The following is a 21,112-nucleotide window of genomic DNA, read 5'->3' as shown; positions in this document are numbered from 1 at the left end:
AGGCCCAGTAGTTTGCACTCTAATCGACCAATTGAAAACACGAACTTTTAGTATTTAATTATGGTCAAAATATTCCAGGTAGTGTTACTGGAGACAATTTCGCTATTTCTTATTGTTTAATAAATTTATAGTCAAACTTAGTATCCACAGGGTCATTATAAAATCTGCCTGAGTAATAAGATGGCAAAATCAACTGCATGTTTGCCAGCTACAATGAAAGTGGTAAAATTTTTTCTGTTCTATATCACTTTCTCGCGCCTCTTCAAAATCCGCCACTTGACCCGTGCCTTCGGGCCTATCCCGAAGGCCACAGAGAAGTGTTATAAATCGCCTGGATCGGAAAGAAATATATTCTTGTGACCTCCATCAAAGAGTGCACAAGGCTGCATGCGAGAGATTGTGCGGTCGCAGCATTAGGCGCAATTTAAGAGGTCAAGGATTACTACGACTTGGGTCGTAAATTAACACAGCTTGGATAATATCCAAATGAAGACACAAATCATAGTGGATCTAACGCAAGTTACAACATAAATTTCAGCGGAACGCGAATGAGACTTACTATTAACATCATAAAAGAAACAATGCCTTAAGGGACAAAGTTACCGTTGAAAATAAAAGAATTTATAATAATTACTACTTTTTTTAATTTATTTTGGTACGAACAGTCATTACAGTATGAATTAATACAGAAATTTGAACTATACTATGGACAACGAGTACCGAATATTACACTTAACTATTAATAATATGTACTAAAAGGGCTTAAATATATAAGTAGAATACAAAATAAACGCGTTTTTGAACCAAAAGCGAATGGTTAACCATATGGGTGTTTAGACAAATTACTAGTTAGAACTAGTGAAAATTAAAACAAAACTAATTAACCGGGGTTTAAACCGGCTTCAGGTTTCATAGACAGTAAATAATTTGTTGTGGATGGTTACCTTAAATCTATTCAATGAGAAACCAAACATATCCGTGTCACAAAATGTATTATTATACAAAGATAACGAACGATGAAAATAACTGTTTTTCATATAATTCTTACGGAGTCGTGGTGGTACGAAAATTTTTATTTTACGTTGGGGGCGTGCTGGTAAACGAGCTTTATTTATAAACTCTCAAATAAAATAAAATAAATAGTTATTATTGGACAGTGATAGAAAGCTCAAAAAAATAACAATCAGTGCACTAGTATGAACTTCCGCAGATAATACTTGCTCCATTGTTCAGAACAATAGAAGTCAATTAAATTCAGATTAGTGATTCTATTGAATTTGCTACATCTCCTTGCAGCTTGAAACACTTATTACATTGAACATATCCCTAGATTCCCACATTAGCCGTTCAAACATCAATGCACAAGGTTGCAAGGGGGAAATTGTATGAACACGGCCTTAAAAGGATTTAAAGGGTCAGGGATATCGAACATGAGTATTATTGGCTCTTAATAATGACCTTGTTATGATGGGAAGCTGGAAGCCTTGAAATGGCGTTTAAAATTAATATTGCAATAATAAAAGTGTATGCGAATTTAGCTTTGGGGAAATTAGGAGTGAAGAGTATAATGCCTAGATTGGATATGAGAAGTTGTTGCTAAATTGAAAACGGATATGACAAAGAATGAATAGAATCTTATCTGTAGTCTAATACTACGTCGTTTACGGATAAATACTTAATAATATATTGTACATTCATTGAAAGAATAATTTTTACAGCCTCCGTAGCTGAACAGTTATCGTGTTGGTGTGCCACGTAGATATCCCGAGTGCGATTCCCGGACCGAAAAATATGTGTATGGCCTACATTTACTTCTCTCGTGGGTTTTGGTGCAATTTGTGGTTGTCTATGACATGTGTGTATCCATGACACTCGCGAATACAGGATTTCGCTAGTGCGTAAATACACAATTTCCGCGTGTAAAGTTAGTGAGCTAGCAATCCAATTTTCATTTATTTTTCTATTAAATTTATCAAGGTTCACTTCTATGCTATAATAGGAATAAGCGTGACCACATGTGTGGTTGAAGGACATTGAACAAAATGGTTTTAGGGAGTTAACTATTTCAATCAGGGTTTTTAGATTTTAAAGTAAAAGTAAGTTTAAAAGCCGGCGCTATTCGGATTATTGATGTTGGGTTTATGAAGTCTAATTGAATTTATTTTTTTTTGGATCCTAATTCTCCTCTGTGGATATTGTGTATTAAATTTGGCGCTGGAGCAACATTTGTTCTAACATGACATTATTTTGTATGCTATCAAAATTATTGATTCATGTATTTTGCTCGTACATTTTCAAAGTTCAATGGTTGCCTTACAAGATTTTCACTCAATCCACTATCCCTAAACACTTGAACCTAGATAGAATATTCTCAAATATATAAAACATATTTGTGAATAGTCCAATTCATTATCAAGCAACGAATTAGATAACGTTAGCACTGTTCGTGTTGCTAGTGTCGTAAATCTCGAAACCCATTCACATCTGTCTATGCGACGCAGATGAGCCAAAAACCTTGAGGATGTCAAGTCTATTATTAAAGACGATTCAATTATTTGCTTCCAAAGGATAAATAACGTTGGAATTGAATTAATTGAAAAGGCAATGTTTTTGTTTGTGAATAAAATGCTTTTCATATTTGGACCCAAAGTTGGTTCAGTAGGTTATATTGTGAAAAAAAACATATTGCCATTGACCAAGTCCTTTTTCATAAGTACACGTTTTCTGATGTTAAAGATGTTAACAACAATTATAAAAAGAAAAATCTATTTCATCCAATTGCATTTGGGTTAATCATCTCAAACCAATGGGATATGTTGTCCAAAGGTTTAGCTGAATTCTAATTACATTTGTAACTTAGTAGCAGTAGAGCTTCGTGTGATAGAGTGCGTCCAGGGAAGTACTGACCATTACTGCGTTTTGGTGTTGAAGGGTAAAGGTGCAGGCGAAATCACAGCTCTGAGCGGCATTGCGACTGTTATGGTCAGGCGTGTCGCTTTACTCCCAGTTTTTTTAATTATCTTTGGCATCTGGTTTATCCATTGCTTTTCCTTTAATCGATTTATTAAATCACAAAGTATCCAACAAGCAAAGTGGCTTTTCCGTCGTCAATTGGGTTCGAGCAGTATTTTTGTAGGCCGGCAACGTTCAACGAGGGCCACATCGAGGCCAAGTTTGTAATATTCATAATACCAACACATGTTACGTCGGCAATATTATACCGTCTATTACATGCCGTTATGTAAATATAATGGGATAAACATTCAATAGTTTTGTCCGCTAGCCATTCCATGAGTAGTCAACATCGTAAGAAGAGAACGCCAGCTGGTATTATGTGAGCTACTGATCGTTTGTTGACAGTCGCTGACAGAATAGATCTTAAAAAAGTAAATCTCTTTACGGCCCAAAAAAATATGATTTTCTCCATAGATGATTTAAATGAACTACACTATTTGGTGTACTAGTATCCGAAACCAAAACAGAATCCGAATTCTTACTTTTCCAAAGGTAAAACTGAGAACAAATTATCCGACTGATCCCATGGGAAATCAATTGGTTACGTAGCATAAAGTAGGACTTGATATAACCATCCTATTTGTAACTTGGTAGTTTAATTAACAACAATCGACATTGTCAACTACACTAACTAAATAAATCAACAATTTACCCAATATAGCTTTAATATTGACTACCAAGGTCAAACTTAAAGCCTCGTTTCCATTTTAAAAATTACGCTGTACTGTTGTAATGGAAGTACCGTTAAATGGACATAATAGTGGGTTTTACGAATATCATTCTATAGAACAAAACAGCTAAGTAGCTAAAAGACTTACTTTATAAACCCAAGGTTCCCGATTTGAGCTTCAGCAGAAACAGCATCGTTTTTCAAACTAAATGAAGAATATTAACCAATTATTACACATTGAGAAGACGAACAGCAGGGTTCATTGTGAAAGAGTTTGTCCAGAGAAGCACTGCCGCCAAGCAGCAATGTTTCTGACGCGAAGCAGCCATTTATGACCATTACCACATTCCGGTTTTGAAAGGTAGGGATGCTGATGAAACTAAAGGCATGAGGGATTTGTCAATTTTATGTTTCAGGGTGACGGGCGCAGTGGCGGTGCCTCTCAAATCTTTGCGATTTAAAGCACCGAGTGGCACTGCAACTACTCCGTTATGCTCATGCATAACGTTATGGGTAGTCGTGAGGCTTACCACGAGGAACACGACTTGTTCCTCTCCTCGCTTGATAATCATAATAAAGTTCATAAAACTCTTTGAAGATTTTTAAGTCCCCTTAAATGGCATTTTGTCAACGTGATGGATTATGCCCTGGTTTCTAGCAATATAACGATACGTCAATGTATAAAATTTTGTGATTCAAGAAATTGGTAACCATTTGACTATTACAAAAACGTATGCTTTGGTAACGTATACATATTATATGAATTGCAATTTTCAGAGCAGCTTGAAAAAATGTCAGGACTGACACATGATGCTCGCCTACTTTCGGTACAAGACACCACCTGAAGATAAAAATTAATAACCTTGGTGCCTACAATATAATTCTTTTGAAAATAATTTTTGGGAGCAAACATCACTTTTGAGGAATGATAATCTGCAGAAAAATTGCATTTTGTATAATTTATTTGGATCAATTTGTCTTTATGGTTACAAACAAAAATTCCTAATGGAATTCTTACACCATCGCGATTTACCAAACTCGGTTATTGCGTAAGTTTCTACACGAAAATACAATTTATCTCCGCAGAAGTCAATCACTCATAGCTAACTGAAATACAATGAGCGAACATTTGCAAGTCACTACAAGATTACCATACAATGACATAAACGTTGTTCAGACGGCTGGCTGGACGGATTCCATGTGTAATCTCGGAGAATTCAGTAGGGTGACAGTGATAGAGGAAAACAGTTTTACATTAATGTTGTTAAAGTTATCTTCTTGAAATCAGTACACAAAATCAACCTCTATAAGATCGAAAGTCATCTGCTATTGGTACGGTAATTTGTAGTACTTCTTGCGACCGCTAGGGGCATTGTACAATTTTCAAAATCAAAGTTAAAGTCAACGAATCATTTATTCCGTAGGGAAAATAAATTAACACTTGAAAACGTCACTTTCAAGCTATTCGTTCACTGTTCTGACTACCCTGAGAGTAACTAGAAAGAATCTAGGAACTAGTCTTTTAAAAATAAACTAAATTGCTATGGAATACACTTTGAATCGAATTTGTGTGGAATCATGTCATCTTTCCATTTTTATCTAACACGTAGTCTTCAATTTTGTAAAATGATTACTTAGAAAATGATAATCTTAAAATATGCTCGGAATATTATTGCCAAAAATACACAGTTTCCCATAAAATAATTGTTTACTTTAGTGAAACGAAATCGTGGTACCGTGAGTAGGGCTTAATTCTAAGGTTAACATTCCATAATATTGTGATGTCCATACATCTTATTTCTTAATAAAATTACGTATTTTTTTACGGGCCTACAAATCATTTGAGTAAATGTACTGTGATGCCACAGTCATGATAACAGTCTCGTTAAACTTTTCTCTGAAAGAAACCCGAGACCTAAACGGTACACCGAACGATTTGCTCGTTTTTGCAATACAAATATGGTTTGTATGTCTGCCGTTTTACCCCACCTGAGAATTCCGTAGGAAATTATACTATGGAAGTAACAAAAGGAAACTAGTCTTACATCACTAGTTAATTTCAGTATTAGATAATTTCGTACATTCGAGGCGAATAGCGACGTGAAAAATGAACACCCGTATGTATGTAAATAGTGCACTCAATTTCTAACTCTCTGCTCATGCACTTGCATCTTGACGGGTTTTTAGGGCGCGAATCAAAGACGTGAGTGGCGAAAGCAAGATGTCCAAATAGAACGCCGCACGAATGTGCGAACAGTAGCTCACATTAACTCTCATACACGAATGTGTCGTCGAATGTTTTGCACGACAAAAACAGCGACAAAAACTGCTCGCAACTTGTATCTCAACCACGTAATACATATTTAACAAAAAGAAAAGAAAGTTATCAACCACATAAAATGCTCCAAGTTTTGCTTAAGGGACCCTGTATTATTAGGGTGCTTATCTATGTTACACCAACACAAACTAAACCCATCTAGTTATATGAAAGGATGTCGAGTACACGACGATCCGTTTTCTTTCTACTCTTAAAAAAAATTTATACAGGAATGTTAATTTTCAGCATGAAATTGGAAAAAATATAAACAGGACAGCACAGTTATTAAATTAAAATCACAATTCATTATGTAGTGATATTTAGTTAGTACTGTTTAATATAATGTACCTAATTACACTGAAATTATTTAATTTTGTGCATTCCAAAGTTTGTAGACGAAATTTTCATCTGTGATTCAGTAAAAACTTTGGAAGTTAGTGTAACGTCCTAAAATGAGCTTCAGAGACTGAGCATGAATTCACTTTCAAAATGTTATAAAATTTAAAACAGATTTTATTTTATGATTTCATGTGATAGGGATAACTTACTTTAAATCGTAAAGATCTAAGTGTTACTGGCGTAGTGCCCATCGCCCTGAGACATAAAGTTGTCAAGTTCCTTTGGTTGTAGTTTTATCAACACCATTGACCTTCGAGACAGGAATATTCATATTACTGCTTTGCAACAGAAATACTACTAGACGAGTCGGTCGAAATGAACTTTTCTAAATTGGTTACCATGTGTTCTGGAGAGTATCCTAGGACAGGGAACTCCCTAATTTGAGACCATAATTTTTCGACACGGTACCACAAACACTTACGGATCCTAGGGATCGAACCCGGGACCTCAAAGACGGCAACACTATGAAAACCGGTAAAAAAAGCCACTCGACCACGCTGGCCGTTATTGTTAGTATACACATACAGGCATAAGAACAGACCAAAGAATAAGCTTAGCTATCTTATTTTGCTGTGGACTTTCAGAAGGGCTACAACATTTAATATCGTTAGTCTTTATTATAATGTAAAATCTGCTCCATTGTTTTGAGATAATAAACCTTTATTATTATTACACTATAGGGGGAAGTTGCCAGCCTACTTAACATAATGACCCAGAGCACGACTCACGAAGAAATATTCTACATTAATGAATTAAAAATGGAAAATAATATTTATATTGAATGTATTTATTTAACGCCATGTAAATATTTCAAAAAAGATCGATGGTCGCTCGGCAATTTTTTCAAAACATTTCGAACTGGTACCACATCGTCACGTTGTCATCATCGCGCCTTCCGTCAAAGGAGTAGAGCCCATCCTCACATCCTTGATGCTTGGGATTCTAAGACCACGTGGGATTACACTTGTTCCTTCATCAAACCTGCAAAATGTAGCACTGTCTCCCTCCTGAAGTATTTCATTTATGCTATGACATCCATCAAGTGGCTCGTCTGCTCATTTCCTAGGAGATCGACTACATTCCATACAAAATCAACCAACATCGTGAAGAAACCTTTTAGAAAAAGGTTTACGGGTGAAATGCCGAACGTAGTGCACCATGGTCTTATTGTACCTTATAAACACTACAAGAACCAAACAAACTCATCTCTGTGTATAAGATCGCATCTTCATTAATCCAACCAAACGTGACACTTATGGTAATTCCTTATGGCGTAGGTCATAAAATATATCCCTAAATTCGACGCGATTGAACTGCTACCCTACTTGCGCTTGACAATAATAAACAGATTACTTGAAATTTCGCTTTCCGCTGCTACTGAGGACTTAAATTCCGAACCCAAGGTCCTTAAGTGAATTAATCTTGTGCATCAGATTTGATAGACGGTGAAGGCTGCACTTCCACCTTATTGGCAGTTATTGGATTTTTCGAACCATTTCTTTCATGTTCTAATGGCATTCAAGGATCTTTCGAAGGCCTTTGATTGAGTAAACGGCATTTACAAGATTTATTGTTTCTTTATAATGTATACGTGTCGAATTATTTTAAGACGTATGAGAATTCTGTAGGGAAATAGTTCATGTTGTTGTAATATAATATGTACAACTGCTGGAAAGGGGTTTCCTCTAAGGATTGTACTTTATGTTAGCTCAATGCGAATTCGGAACGACATGCCTAAGGATATATATTTAATAGTTTTTCTAAACAAGTTTATGAAAACATTGATGCTTGTTAATGAGGCAATAGATTTGTGTCAGGATCGTAGCAAGTGGAAGGTATCTGCTAATCTCGACGGACGCGTATATATGTATGAAACTGGTCAAAATTGGGTCACCTTTTAATTTTTGCTCGTGACCCGAATTCCTTGCCGTCAATGTATTGTCCGTTTCTGTCTTATACCAGCGGTTAATTACTTTGAAGGTTACGTGAGGTCTTGATTGGATTCCCTGTAGAGAAGAAACAAGTTTCAAGTAATAACCTTGATGTTTTAAGCAATAATAAGCAATACTAAGGCTACACGACATAATGGTGACCTAACGGTTTGAGTCACGAGTGCTGGATTAGAAAATCCTGGATTCAATTTCCATTAAGAACCAATTCGAGAAAACAAGTTTCCTTAATTGGTTCTGGTCGAGGTGTTCTAGGCAGTACCCCGGAATGGAATTCGTAACTCTCGTATTCATAGTACAAAGAATTTCGTAGTTGAGTAGCATATTTCAATTATTATAACTATTAATTAATATCCATAATTTAGTTGTTTGTCTGTGATTACAGATTTTTATATAAAGCAGAAGTGGCATAGACATAGAATAATAGTAATAATAACACATATACTCATAGCCTAGCAATGCACTAACCCAGTATTGCGAGTAAAAAAAATATTTTTGTTTATTTCTCAATTTGGTTCAACAATGGTAGATCAGGATCAACAATATTATTAAACTCATTTATTAGTATTGAATATAGTAATACATTTCATAATAAATGCGAACATGGTCGTAATTAACAAGACAAGTAGTTTATGTCGCGAGGAGCCCGCGGCCACTGTTATTATTCTATTATTATTCTATTTAGTAGCAATAACTCCTCGTGGAAGAGTACGGCCAGGGAAGTTCTGCCACCTTACCTATTACTGCCGCCAAGCAGTGATGCGGCGGCGGCATTGCGGTCTTGAAGGGCAAGAGTGCTAGTGAAATTACAGGCACATGGGTGTTGTCAACTTATGTCTCAGGGTGACGGACGCAGTGCAAGTGCCCCTCTGATCTTTGAGATTTAAAACTAAGAGTGGCACTGCAACTGTTATAAGTAGGCGTGCCGCTTACCACCAGGGGCACAACTTGTTCGTCCCGTCACTTATTATCATAAATAAAACCCATCTCGAATTGTGAGAAAATTAACTTTGTCTTTTCAAGCCAAAGAAACAAATTATTATAATTTTTTATCAATTCTTAGAAACTTCATGGAAAGTGTATTCGGAAGGCATTAGATTTAAAGTGATAGAAATTGTGTCCTTGACACAGACTTTGATCTATCGATAGAAAGGTCTTTGGGGCAGGAAGCGTGACATACTTCCAATGTACAAGGGGTTATAAAGTAGGACCTTTTTGGGAATAAAATGTAATTGCAATTATTCGTACACTTCCAACGTTTAGTAAATATTGTCGTGAATGGCCACTTACTCAGCAGGCTCTTGGGCTTGGAATGAGTTGATACAGATAGGACGTCCTAAAACAAAGTTTCTGTACTTAACACAGTTTAAAGTCTGCAATAATCGTTTGTAGAGCTAACCTTCAAAACCGGAACGCGCTCACATTATTGCTTGGCGGCAGAATTAGGTAATGCAGTACTTTCCTGGACGAACTTTTGACAAGGAGCTCCACCGCGACTAAAATTTGTTTAGTAGTACAAGGTTATTATTTAGTAGCAGTTATATCAATCATAACGATCATAAGTTAATATTGTAACAATTATGAACCCAATATAAACCACTCCACTGGGCATAAGTGTCTTTTAAAGACAAGGTTTAGGTTGTAGACCGCCACGCTAGCCCAATGCAAGTTGAAGACTTCACTAGCTATCTAACATGAACCTTCTCCGACACGCAGGTTTCATCACGTATTGCTACTAAATTTTCACAAATGTACATACATACATACATGTACTTCACGCCTTTATCCCGTAGGGGTAAGCAGAGACTACAGTCTTCCACAAAATGTACGTAACTTAGAAATTAAAAGATGACACATGCATAAGTTCCTACTGGTGGCCTACAGCAAAAAAAGTCTTTTTAACCCCATACAAATATCCACAAGTACATGGAGAAACTCATATGATCTGCTGCTATTGTAGCTCTTAGTTGTAGCCACGTTGAGGACACAGTTAGTGCGAGTCCAGTCGAAAGGAAGTACTGCCACCTTACCAACTAATAATAACAAACTAGTGAACAATTTTCACAAAAAAATATATGTATACCTGATAGTACAAACATTATATGTAATAAAAATATGTATTAGAAATTAAAGCATAGCAATATTTAGATAGGTCCGACTGAAAAGCAACTCTTCCCCCACTAAACTGCCACCGCTCTTAAATAAAGATTATGAAATTGAAAGCCTCGTAAACAATGACATTGAATAACAATGTTGGAAAGTCGTATCTTATGAATTTTAGTTCCTATCGTAGTTACATAGAGGTAATCAAATCTTCAAGGTACAGCGTGGAAGGAAACATGTTGAAAAGCGTCTTAATGACATTTAGGATGTCCCTTAAGTTTAGGGCTAGCCCAAGTAACTTTCTTTTTACTTTTAAAATTACATGCTGTTATCTTTGATGAACCCGTACTATACTTTCCTATTACTGTACCATATTATATATTAAGTTCATTTACACTAAATAGAAGTCTAATCTAAAAATCTGCGATTGAGCCAAGTGCAGACTTGTAGCATGTACGTTTTGATTGTAATAGACTGTTTATTTTCTTTAATAAGTTACCTAGGTGGAATGTCGATTTGACGTAGAAGTGCAACAGTTTTATTTTTATATTTTTCTTTATTCAAAATTCAGCACAATTACGCGCGGAATCCCATCGACATTACACGGTGCTCATTATTAAATCGAAATTCAAAATTTCACAAATCATAGTTTATCACACCCTATAAAATTAAATTTTTATATCAATTTCAAATTTCATGCAAGTCGGTTAAGAAAATCATGCAATTTGAGTTAATACCAAAAAAGCTTCGCTCGCTGCGCTTCGATTAATAAATAAGAACTAAGATAGTATAATGTAGCAGAAGAGCTCCTTACCTATTTCTGTCGTCAGGTAGTAGTAATGTGAGCATTACTACGTTTCGCTTTCGAAGGTTAAGGGTGGTGGTGAAATTACACGCACATGGGACTGGTCAACATTCTGTCTCAGGGTGACGGGGTAAGTGCCTCTCAAATCTTTGCGATTTACAGCTCTGGGCCGTCCTGCAACTGAGTTTTTTTATGATACGTAGTACCGAAACAAACAAGTCCGATAATAAGCGACACGTCGGTCCATAGCAGTTGCAGTGCCACTTAGAGCTCTAAACACAAAGATCTTTAAAAAAAACTATTAAAAAAAAAAGAGTGACCGGCGCCGTGGCAGTGGCGCAGTTTGTGTTTAGAGCTCTGAGTGGCATTGCAACTGTTATGTCACCCTGAGACATAAGTTGATAAGTATCATGTGCTGTATACTTATATATTATGTATTTCACCAGTACACTTACCCTTCAAAACCGGAACGCAGTAATGTTCACTTTAGCGCTTGGCGTCAGAAATAGATAAGGTAAGGCAGTACTTCCGTGTACGAACTCTTCCACAAGGACCTCTACTGCTACGAAATGATATGAATAGGCGTGTCGCTTACCACGACTTCGACTGGCTCGCCCTGTCACTTGGTATATTAAAAAAAGGTAATATTTAACTATATTCGCTTAGTCAGATTATACAATCAGACCTTGAGTTTATATCAATACGGTACTAGAGCTTTTCTTGACCTAAGTTATTTGGGCTGGCCCAAATCCGATGTCCACAAATAGGCGTCATATTTCAGCACCCCACGGACCGAACCAAATCGGAACCAGGCCACGTATTTGCCGATATTTTAGACCCGATTTACCCTCACCCTAATACTTTCTAAGATTCACTCAGCGGGGAAGGCTGACGGTAGAATTATTTTTGGAAGTTGACAAGAAGTTTTCTTAATGCGACAATATAAGAATAAATTTTCCACATCATTAAGCTTATTATCTATGACTAGTATTCTCATGCAAAGGACAACGGCCAAGTTTCACGCAATCTTTGACCAGCTAAATCAAAGTAGACTACCCTCAACGGCAGATACAGAGTTTCAATCATATTTCCATATAAAAATTACACCGAACATATATATATACATACATAATTTGGACCAGAAAGTAAAATTCATCACTTTTTCCTTTACTGTTAGCGAAAAGTACCTATTGTCACTATAAACTTTCACAAATGTACTTAACGAACCGTCGATTTCTCACTGAAGAGAAACTTCTCTTATTGGTTGCTAATGACGTGATACCGCCGACGAACCGGCCAATCATCAGTGTTGTCCAGGATTGATTACTAGTTCGGATTTGCAGTAGCGTCCGCGCCAGTGCCACATTCCGTAACTTGATTAACTTCATAAGACGCATTCTTAGCAATATTTTTACAATTGATTATCTTTTATTGTTTGCTCTTTGTATTAATAATGATAATAAACTAAACTAAACTTAGTATTTAAGAAATAATTCTGCATGACAATTACTCCTACACTACCTTTGAAAATTAATCCCTACAAAAAATCTCATCACCAAAATTGTGTTACGCGTAGAACACAAACACAGGCCAAAATAGAGGATAAGCGGTCTAATAGGTACATTACGTTTATGGAAGGGAACTAGGCCATGGAACGGGGAGACTTTGTTGAAATAGCTTCTAAGAAGCTTAGAGGAAAATTGGAGTAAGTGTATTTGTGTACTTATTAGTAAGAGAGAGTTTTGAATACACTAAAAAACAATACACGATAAACAAAAAGCAAACCAAGTTTGCCTGTCAACATACTTGATGGGGTCAATACGCACCCTTGGCCTAATAAGACCACATATTCAGTGACAGCTTTTCAGGAGAGATTAAAATATTCTACGAATGAAATTTGACGTCAACGTTTTTATGTTTACATAGAAGAGCTATAAAATTTCACATATAATTACATAATTTGTGACATGTATACCCATGTATAATGTCATGATACTCGGGTTTTAACCGGGTTTTTAACCCATTTCTGCCCAAAAACAAAGAATGCTATACAATAACTTTCTAAACTTGCCTTGGCTGGCACCGATTTCAAAAATAACTGATTAGATATTGTAAATACTTAAGTATCAATATTTTTTTTAGTGGTTAAATAAAACTTCAACCCGATCAATAGCTGGCATATACCAATAATAATATTTTATTAAAATTATGGGTAAAAGGTTTGGAGAAGAATTGTCACGTTGTAATGGTATACATAAACAATAAATGTAGATAGATTGATTATTAAGTAATTAGGTATAATACTGTGCACAAAACGAAATAAGGCAAAAGTTAATAAAAAGTATTACGTGCATTCTTTTTAATTATGTTTAAATCTGTATTTTGTTATTTGTCGCTTTTCAGTGCGGTGACTTTTTGTGGTTTTTGAAGTTTGTTGGCCTTAGTCCGCCACGGGTTTCACTTCACACTTGTTTTTACTATCATGATTTTTTTATGAAAATACCTTTAAATATATATTTATATATAATTGTTATAATATGATGTACATTTTTTTTATAATATCAAGTGACGCGACGTACAAGTCGTGCGCCTGATGGTAAGCGACACGCCTGTCCATTACAGTTACAGTGCCACTCAGAACTTTAAATCATAACGATCTTAGGGGCACTGCTACTGCGCCCGTCACCCTGAGACTTAAATTGACAAGTCCCATGTGCCTATAATTTCACCAACACTCTTCAACACCGAAACACAGTAATGCTCACATTACTGCTTGGCGGCAGAAATAGGTAAGATGGCAGTACTTCTACTAACAGTATAGACTTAAAAATTGCGTTATAACAGTGTAATGTCAACGACAAAGGTGTTGCTACGCGATTTTGTGTAATGTCAAGCAGAAAAACAAAGTATCAAAAACAAAGTATCGTAATAAAAATGGTATAAACGAGATAATGAAGCAAGTTCTCAATTCTCCTTTTTGTTTCGAGTTCGTAAAAGCTCACAATTATCAAAAAGGTTTTATTCTAATTAGAAATTTGTTGCTACGAGCTATTTTTACTCCCAAAGCAATATATTTACTTAAACTTATAGAATCTCGGAATTAATGAAAAAAAAAAAATTTTAGAGAAAATATCTGCTACGTCAACAACAGATACACTTAATTACACAATTCACAGGTGCGCATCGCACAGCAAAACTATAAATCCTGGAAATATGAAAACTTGTGACATGTTAGTTAGTTTAGTAATAAAACGTCTCTTTCTGGTCGCTAGCTGAAAATTCCTAAATTAATAAAAACTGTATTTAACATTTTATCCCGTTTTAATTAAACACAACGTAGGAGAGAATTTTTTTATTAGACCTTTAAGCTTCCGAAATTCTTTCACGGAATTCCTTTACAAATTTTATTTTACAAACAATGCTAACTAAGCAGAACATTAAATGTTCTCGTGCGTATACATTGTAAGATTGTTGCTATTTGCTTAAGAATAAATCTGTTACATATACACTCTATAATTTAATTCAACAGGCTTCACACGTGTGCCCTAAACATCGATTTTATTAACACTTTCACGTATCCTCAGAAAAACAATTCTTATAGTTCCCAGTTTGAATTTTTGTTTTGAAACTTCATAGATCCAGGCTACCTCTATGAGCTAAACGGGTTACTACCGCGGATTTTTGTCATCCAAGTACGAGAAGTGATTGAAAATGATTTTTTGACTTTGTGAAGACGACTATCGAGAAAAGCTAGTTTATTTTTATTCCTCGTATTAATGTTATGTCTGTCACTATTTTTCATAAAGAAATTACTATTCCTCGTAACACATATTGTATATTTTATATATTTATTTTTTTCTGGCCACATGATGTGTCATGTAGAATGTATACCTTAAGAACTAACATACATACAATATAATAAAACTCTATTTCTAACTAATCTACACGAATTGCACTTGTCGGCGACGTGTGGCGCAATCTGGGGCCGCGGAACCGCCAATGAAAGGCCACCCTTCGGCCAAAATTCTTCCGGCATGAAGGTCGACAGATGTTCGGTCGGTACTCTCACCACAAACGAATTACAATTCACGTTGTGGCGGGACTTCAACCGCTCAACCTTCAGGGTGTATTTGGCTTTATGTCCACTATCTCCTCAGACTTCGTGGAGTAATGCAATCGCGACAAGTATCTGGTCAGCAGTATCTGGTCCTGTCGGTGCTGTGCCTCACTGTTACGGCTGGTGGGCTTCCTCTTCTTCTTCTCCACTTTTATGAAGCACCGATCCATCTATCTCTGTGGTTTTACAACTTCAGAGACAGGCACACGGGGATTCTTTTTTCCATTAGCAGATTGCCGCCGCTCCTGCTTCAAAGGTCGGCTACTTGAAGCGGCTACAGCGGCGTACGCACGTGCAATTACATTTTCATAAATATATTGTAACGCTAATGTAAGAATGTTAATTTCCTTAAACTTGTCTCTGAATTCGTTATGAAACTCGGTTGTTCTCGGACTGTTATGAGCTGGAGCCCACATCTCGACTCCTAAAATCTAGGCTCGCCTTGTATTATAAAAAGTCGAAAAAAGAAATCGCATCGATAATTGAGTTCCTTTGCCATCCACACACGAAAGATAAAACTCCCTGTTGGACACTTGGAAAAGCTCGAGAAATGCTGCAATGTACGAATTGGTTGCAATTTAATTTGCAGCTAAACTGTCAAATGGAATCGAATTTTTGATGAGTGATTAACGGAAAATCACTGTTTGGATTTTTAAATTAATCATTAAATGACTAATTATAGTTTAAGTAAAATTGTTTACAAGCTTCCGCCCATGAAGTCGATTCGTCACATTCTTTTGCGTTTCAGGCGAAGAGGAGATACTGTGTATCTATGGCAGATACTCTGTATATCCATCCATCCTAAAAGAAAACTGTAGCCTAAAAGAAACATTTTTCTTTTTTGGCTATTATCGAGGCGAGATAACCAAAATTATTATTAAGTATACGTGATATATTATAAACATTATACCAGGGGTGGCTGCAATCGTGCAAAAGTAATCTACCTAAGTATGAAATAAAAGAAAATGCACTTATTACATTTGGTAAAAAAGGAGATTAGTTTGTTAAAAAAAGTAGTTGCAATTTTATTTTGCTGTATTTTTTTTGTTGTTGTTTGCGAAACGCATTACAAACAAGTGTCACTAATTTTGAAAAAACCGCCGAATACGCCATGATATTGGCCAGTTTTTTTAATTGGAAATAGAAACAGATTACTTTCCAACTGCCACTCGTATGTATAAAAGCATAACATATTATATAACAACGAGTAAGTAGATCTCTCAAAAGTAGGCAAACACACTGGTGTTAGAAATGTCCACGGACAATGATAGCCACCTCCCATGAAGTGACTAATAGAAAATCAATAGAAAAATATATCAAGTGGTTTGGCAACAGGTGGTTTCAATGCTGCTTAACATTACATTTTCTTACAAGCAACTTAATAATTATATAATATAATTAGTAGCAGTACAGCGCTTTGTAGAAAAGTTAACGTAAATATTGCCACCTTACCTAATTTGCTATCTTTAAGTGTGTTGTGTTTGTCCTTTCACCACATGTACATTGGACTTGTCAACTTCAGAGGGGCGCAGTGGCAGCCTTTCGGATTTTTACTTTGATATCATTTAAAAAACGGTTGGGTGGGGATAGCACATCACGTTTCTGCTGCCCTGTTCCAGAAAAAGGGTTTTTTGTCGTAGTATGGAGGTTGACCGTTGCACATTTTTTCATCGATAAAACAAGTTGTTCGTATAATTCATGGCCCCAGCGGGCCATCAAACGTTGATAATATTTATTCGATTATATTATGTTTGTAAAGAAGATATACTCATTGTCCCAGGTACCAGTAGGCACCCCCGCAACCCCCCGCTGGGACCCAAGTGCCCCAGTTCATCGGCCTGACCTACTTATGCTACATCCCCGCGCACCGCCTCGACTCCCTTGCCCCGTGCCCACCCATTGCAGTAACAACCCTGGAAGTTTTCTTATTCTTGCGTTGTGAATGTAAATTGAAATGTTTACAAATGTTTGTGGTTAAATAAAGAGTAAGAATATAAGGAGTTTGGTTACTTTATGCTTTAGAATAAAGGGTGAAACTTAATTCATGCGAATAATAATAAAAAAGATCAGCTGCTTCTTGTATTTTGGCGAAGAACCGATTAAGTTTTCTTTCGGGGCTTTAGAGCTTTTTTAGCGTTGAATGATAAATCTCTAATTCACATTTATGAAAACACATTCATAAATGTGTGAAAACTGTTAAAGTAACTTAGCTAGATTTGCAAACTTACGATAGTCCCAGAAATAGGATTAGGCTTGTACAAAGGATATATGCTTCTCCATAAAGTGGTATTAGCAACACACTTTACAATCAGGGGGTAAGTTTGCGATTACAATAAAAGCTCGGAGTGTTACCCACTTTACGCTTAACTTTAGCTTAAAACTGTTCTATGTCAACAACCCATTGCATGTCCCACTGCTGAGCACGGGTCTCCTTTAAAATTTAGTTTATATTCTGCCAAGCTGATTCAATGCGGGTTGGGGACTCTACCACCTTTTCTTAGGATTGTGAACAATCTTCGACATGCTGCATGTTTCCTTTCAATATTAGCAGAACTTATTTCTGCTAAACATCCACAAATGTTCGTAACTTAGTAACGAAAGTCATAGGTACATGCCACCACAGGGAACGGAACTACTTCTAGATTAAGAAGCAACAGTTCTTTCACTCAGCTATGGCTATCTTCACTAAGGTAGGCAGAGATCACAGCCTCCCACTTCTGTTCCATATGGTAACAATGAAACCTCATGGTAAGTCTTGGACGTCCGTCTGTATTCCCCAGCTGTTTTTTAAAAGACACTGCAATAACTACCGACTTAGATATAACTTACCACTTATACAACTTAATTGTCGACATAAAAGTATTTGCATTGTTTTTATAATAAAAAGGTACGGGACGAACAACTCGTGCGCCGGATCGCAAGCTATACGCCCGTCCATAACAGTTGTAGTGCCACTCAGAGCTTTAAATCGCGAAGATCTGAGGGTCACTACTCCTGCGACCATCACCCTAAGACAATTAACAAGTCCCATGTGAAGGAGCTCTTTTGTTTCTATATCAATATTTTCATTAAATAAAATATTGGTTTCCCATAGTAACATAAAATATCTTATGACGTATAAGTTACCATGAGACAAAACAAACATACGCGATTAACACCTGAAAATCTAAGCTCTCGATCTCTCGATCTGCTTTCTTGTTTTATGTATCATTAAACGGAAATACTATAATTAAATAATACAATACGTAAAGAAATTCGTAAGATCGGTCAAGTCGTTCCGAGCTTAGTTGGGAGAGTGATAGCCCCGATATGGCGAGGTCGTTAATTCGAGTCCATCCGGATCGAAGGTATTTTTCTTTGAGTTTTTTCGGTACTTGTATCAATAATTGCATCAAGCTGACAATAAATAGTTGTATCTTTATCGGCTTTTTTCAATTTCCCTGGCATCCCCTGATTAGATTTTGACTTGGTGACAATGGAACCACTTCGAGAGTGCAGCCTTTCAAATAAAACAGGAATTTTCAAAATCAGTCCACAATTGACGGTGAAATCGGAAAACGTACATACAGCCGAACGCATAATCTCCTCCTTTTTTTACTGGATTAAAAAATAAATATCGTATTAGTAAATTATTTACAACCGTTACCATGGCTACTGACCAGTATTACATGTCTTGGAACTTTCCAGAAATATTCCTAAATGTTCCTTTGGATAAATAAACCTGACAGCCTGTTGCCATGGCAAACGCTACACCTATTACAGATTTAGTGTCGTACAAATTCGTGCGATCGAAATGCGCAGATCAAGGTGCGGGTTACAAATTTAAACTTTCAACGGTCATTAAAATCCTATCGATATTCATTAAATCTAAATACTAGGAATCGATACAGTTAGAGTGCATTTTGCTAAACGCCATTCCAAATACAACTTTAAAATGAAAGGAATACGAATGGAAGTTAATTCACCACGTTGTCATTTCCGACTATATTGTAATGTATAACGGGGCAAGGCCAGGAGTAAGGAAGATAGAAAACAATATACTACGTGAAATATCATTGGTTAAAGAGGGACGGAACGACAAGAATGCAAGGCTAAAAGTTCACAGGTAGGTCAGCGACCTGACCCAATTTCTGGTTGCAGGGCAACATATAAATATTGATTTAGTGACCTCTTTCTACCTGTTGCCTTCGCCCTTATAAAGATGGCTCGTGATTTATTGATGAAGTTTCAAGGCTCGGCTGGAGCACGCCTTTTAAAGGAGCTATTGGAAAGTCACGCGCTTGGAAGATTTTAAGTTTATACTTTCTTGAAGGTTTCGTCTGAAAAATGTCAATATTCTTTTTTCATAACAAATGATATGCTGAGATTTGTTTACTTTGCAATGATTTTAAATAACAATGGTACTTCAAGAGCAGTGGCCTAGTGGAAGAAGAGTACGGTTGCTATTCAATTTTGAGGTCTACGGTTCGAATCCCTGTGACATAAACCTATGACTTTAATTTCTAAATGACATTCGTGAATCTTTGAATCTGTGAAGCACAACGTTGTGATGAAACCTGCACGTCGAGGAAGGTGATGTCCCTAATTCTCACCTTAGACGAGACCCGTGCATAGCAGTGGGCCATGTAAAGAGTTGTTGATGATGATCTTGACCTGTAGCCTTTGTTACTTGTTACTTTGTGCAAGAGCTAGTTCAGGGAAGTACTGCCACTTTACCTATATCTACCTCCAAGCAACTGTTATGGATAGGCGTGTCGCTTACCAAGGTATCATAAAAAAGTAGACATACAATGAAAATGGCTCATACGTTTGGCAGGTAGTAAGTAAATGGGAGTAATACACAATGATAAATTAAAATGAATATGTTTGTTGCAGCATGGGTGCTTGGCTGGCTGATGTGCAAGACGGTCCCATACGTGCAGGGGCTCTCCGTCGCTGCCTCCGTGTACAGCTTAGTTGCAGTCTCCCTTGACCGGTGAGTTTTCATCCTCTATGACGTGACACATTGAGATAAATCGCACCTTTTGTATATAATAGCCACATGTAAATGTGGAAGTCATAAAAATAATACAACAAATACTACGTAAAACAAATTATGTGTATGTGAAATTTTGTAACTTTTTTATTTAGGGATAAAAAGTTAAGAACTAATTTCGTTCGTCCAATTTTTAACCTCTCTCCTGAAAAATTGTCATTTTACAAATGCGACTTTATTACATGAGTGTGAAACATGTTTTTCCGCACGTGACATCATGTAAAGTTCCCCCACAGAGAAAATATAGTATCTGCTTAGAGAATTTTCAAAACGCAACGGTTAGAAATCGTTATCAGTGTCTCTATTGCGATTTACTGTGGCAGTTGTCGCAGCGACCGCGTAAATTACTTTGCAATTTTGTATGCACAAATTATACAGCGCCCCTAACGGTCACAAGAAGAAACAACATTTCGCACCCTTCATGGAAGAATGGCATAAGTGGAGTTACGTCAGAAATATTTACTGTTACATCACGTAACTCCATGCAATCGCGCGTTTGCATCGATGCAATCGTATATAAATCGCGCGTTTCATGAACGCGTGTTTGCATTACTGATAAAAATCGGCATGTGTAATCACTCATAGGTCATCATTAGGCCATTTTACTAGCAACAACCATTGCACGTATAGTTACAATGATATTCCATCCCTAAATTTTTTATTTTATTTACAAATATAACATATAGAATTATAATTACTATT

The 21,112-nt window shown here is 36.4% G+C and overlaps 1 protein-coding gene across 1 annotated transcript in view; it reads left to right on the top strand.

Annotated features, from left to right (window-relative positions):
- Positions 1-21,112, top strand: part of LOC113240459 (neuropeptide SIFamide receptor-like) — a 230,229-nt gene that overhangs the window by 94,507 nt on the left and 114,610 nt on the right. Inside the window, exon 2 of the mRNA XM_026477772.1 lies at positions 20,251-20,350. Coding sequence (XP_026333557.1) covers positions 20,251-20,350 — 100 coding nt within the window. The remainder of the gene's footprint in view (positions 1-20,250; positions 20,351-21,112) is intronic.

Source organism: Hyposmocoma kahamanoa, unplaced genomic scaffold (assembly GCF_003589595.1).
Source record: "Hyposmocoma kahamanoa isolate Upper Pololo Valley unplaced genomic scaffold, ASM358959v1 138, whole genome shotgun sequence".
Lineage (NCBI taxonomy): Eukaryota > Metazoa > Arthropoda > Insecta > Lepidoptera > Cosmopterigidae > Hyposmocoma > Hyposmocoma kahamanoa.
This window is presented reverse-complemented; position numbering and strand designations above follow the sequence as displayed.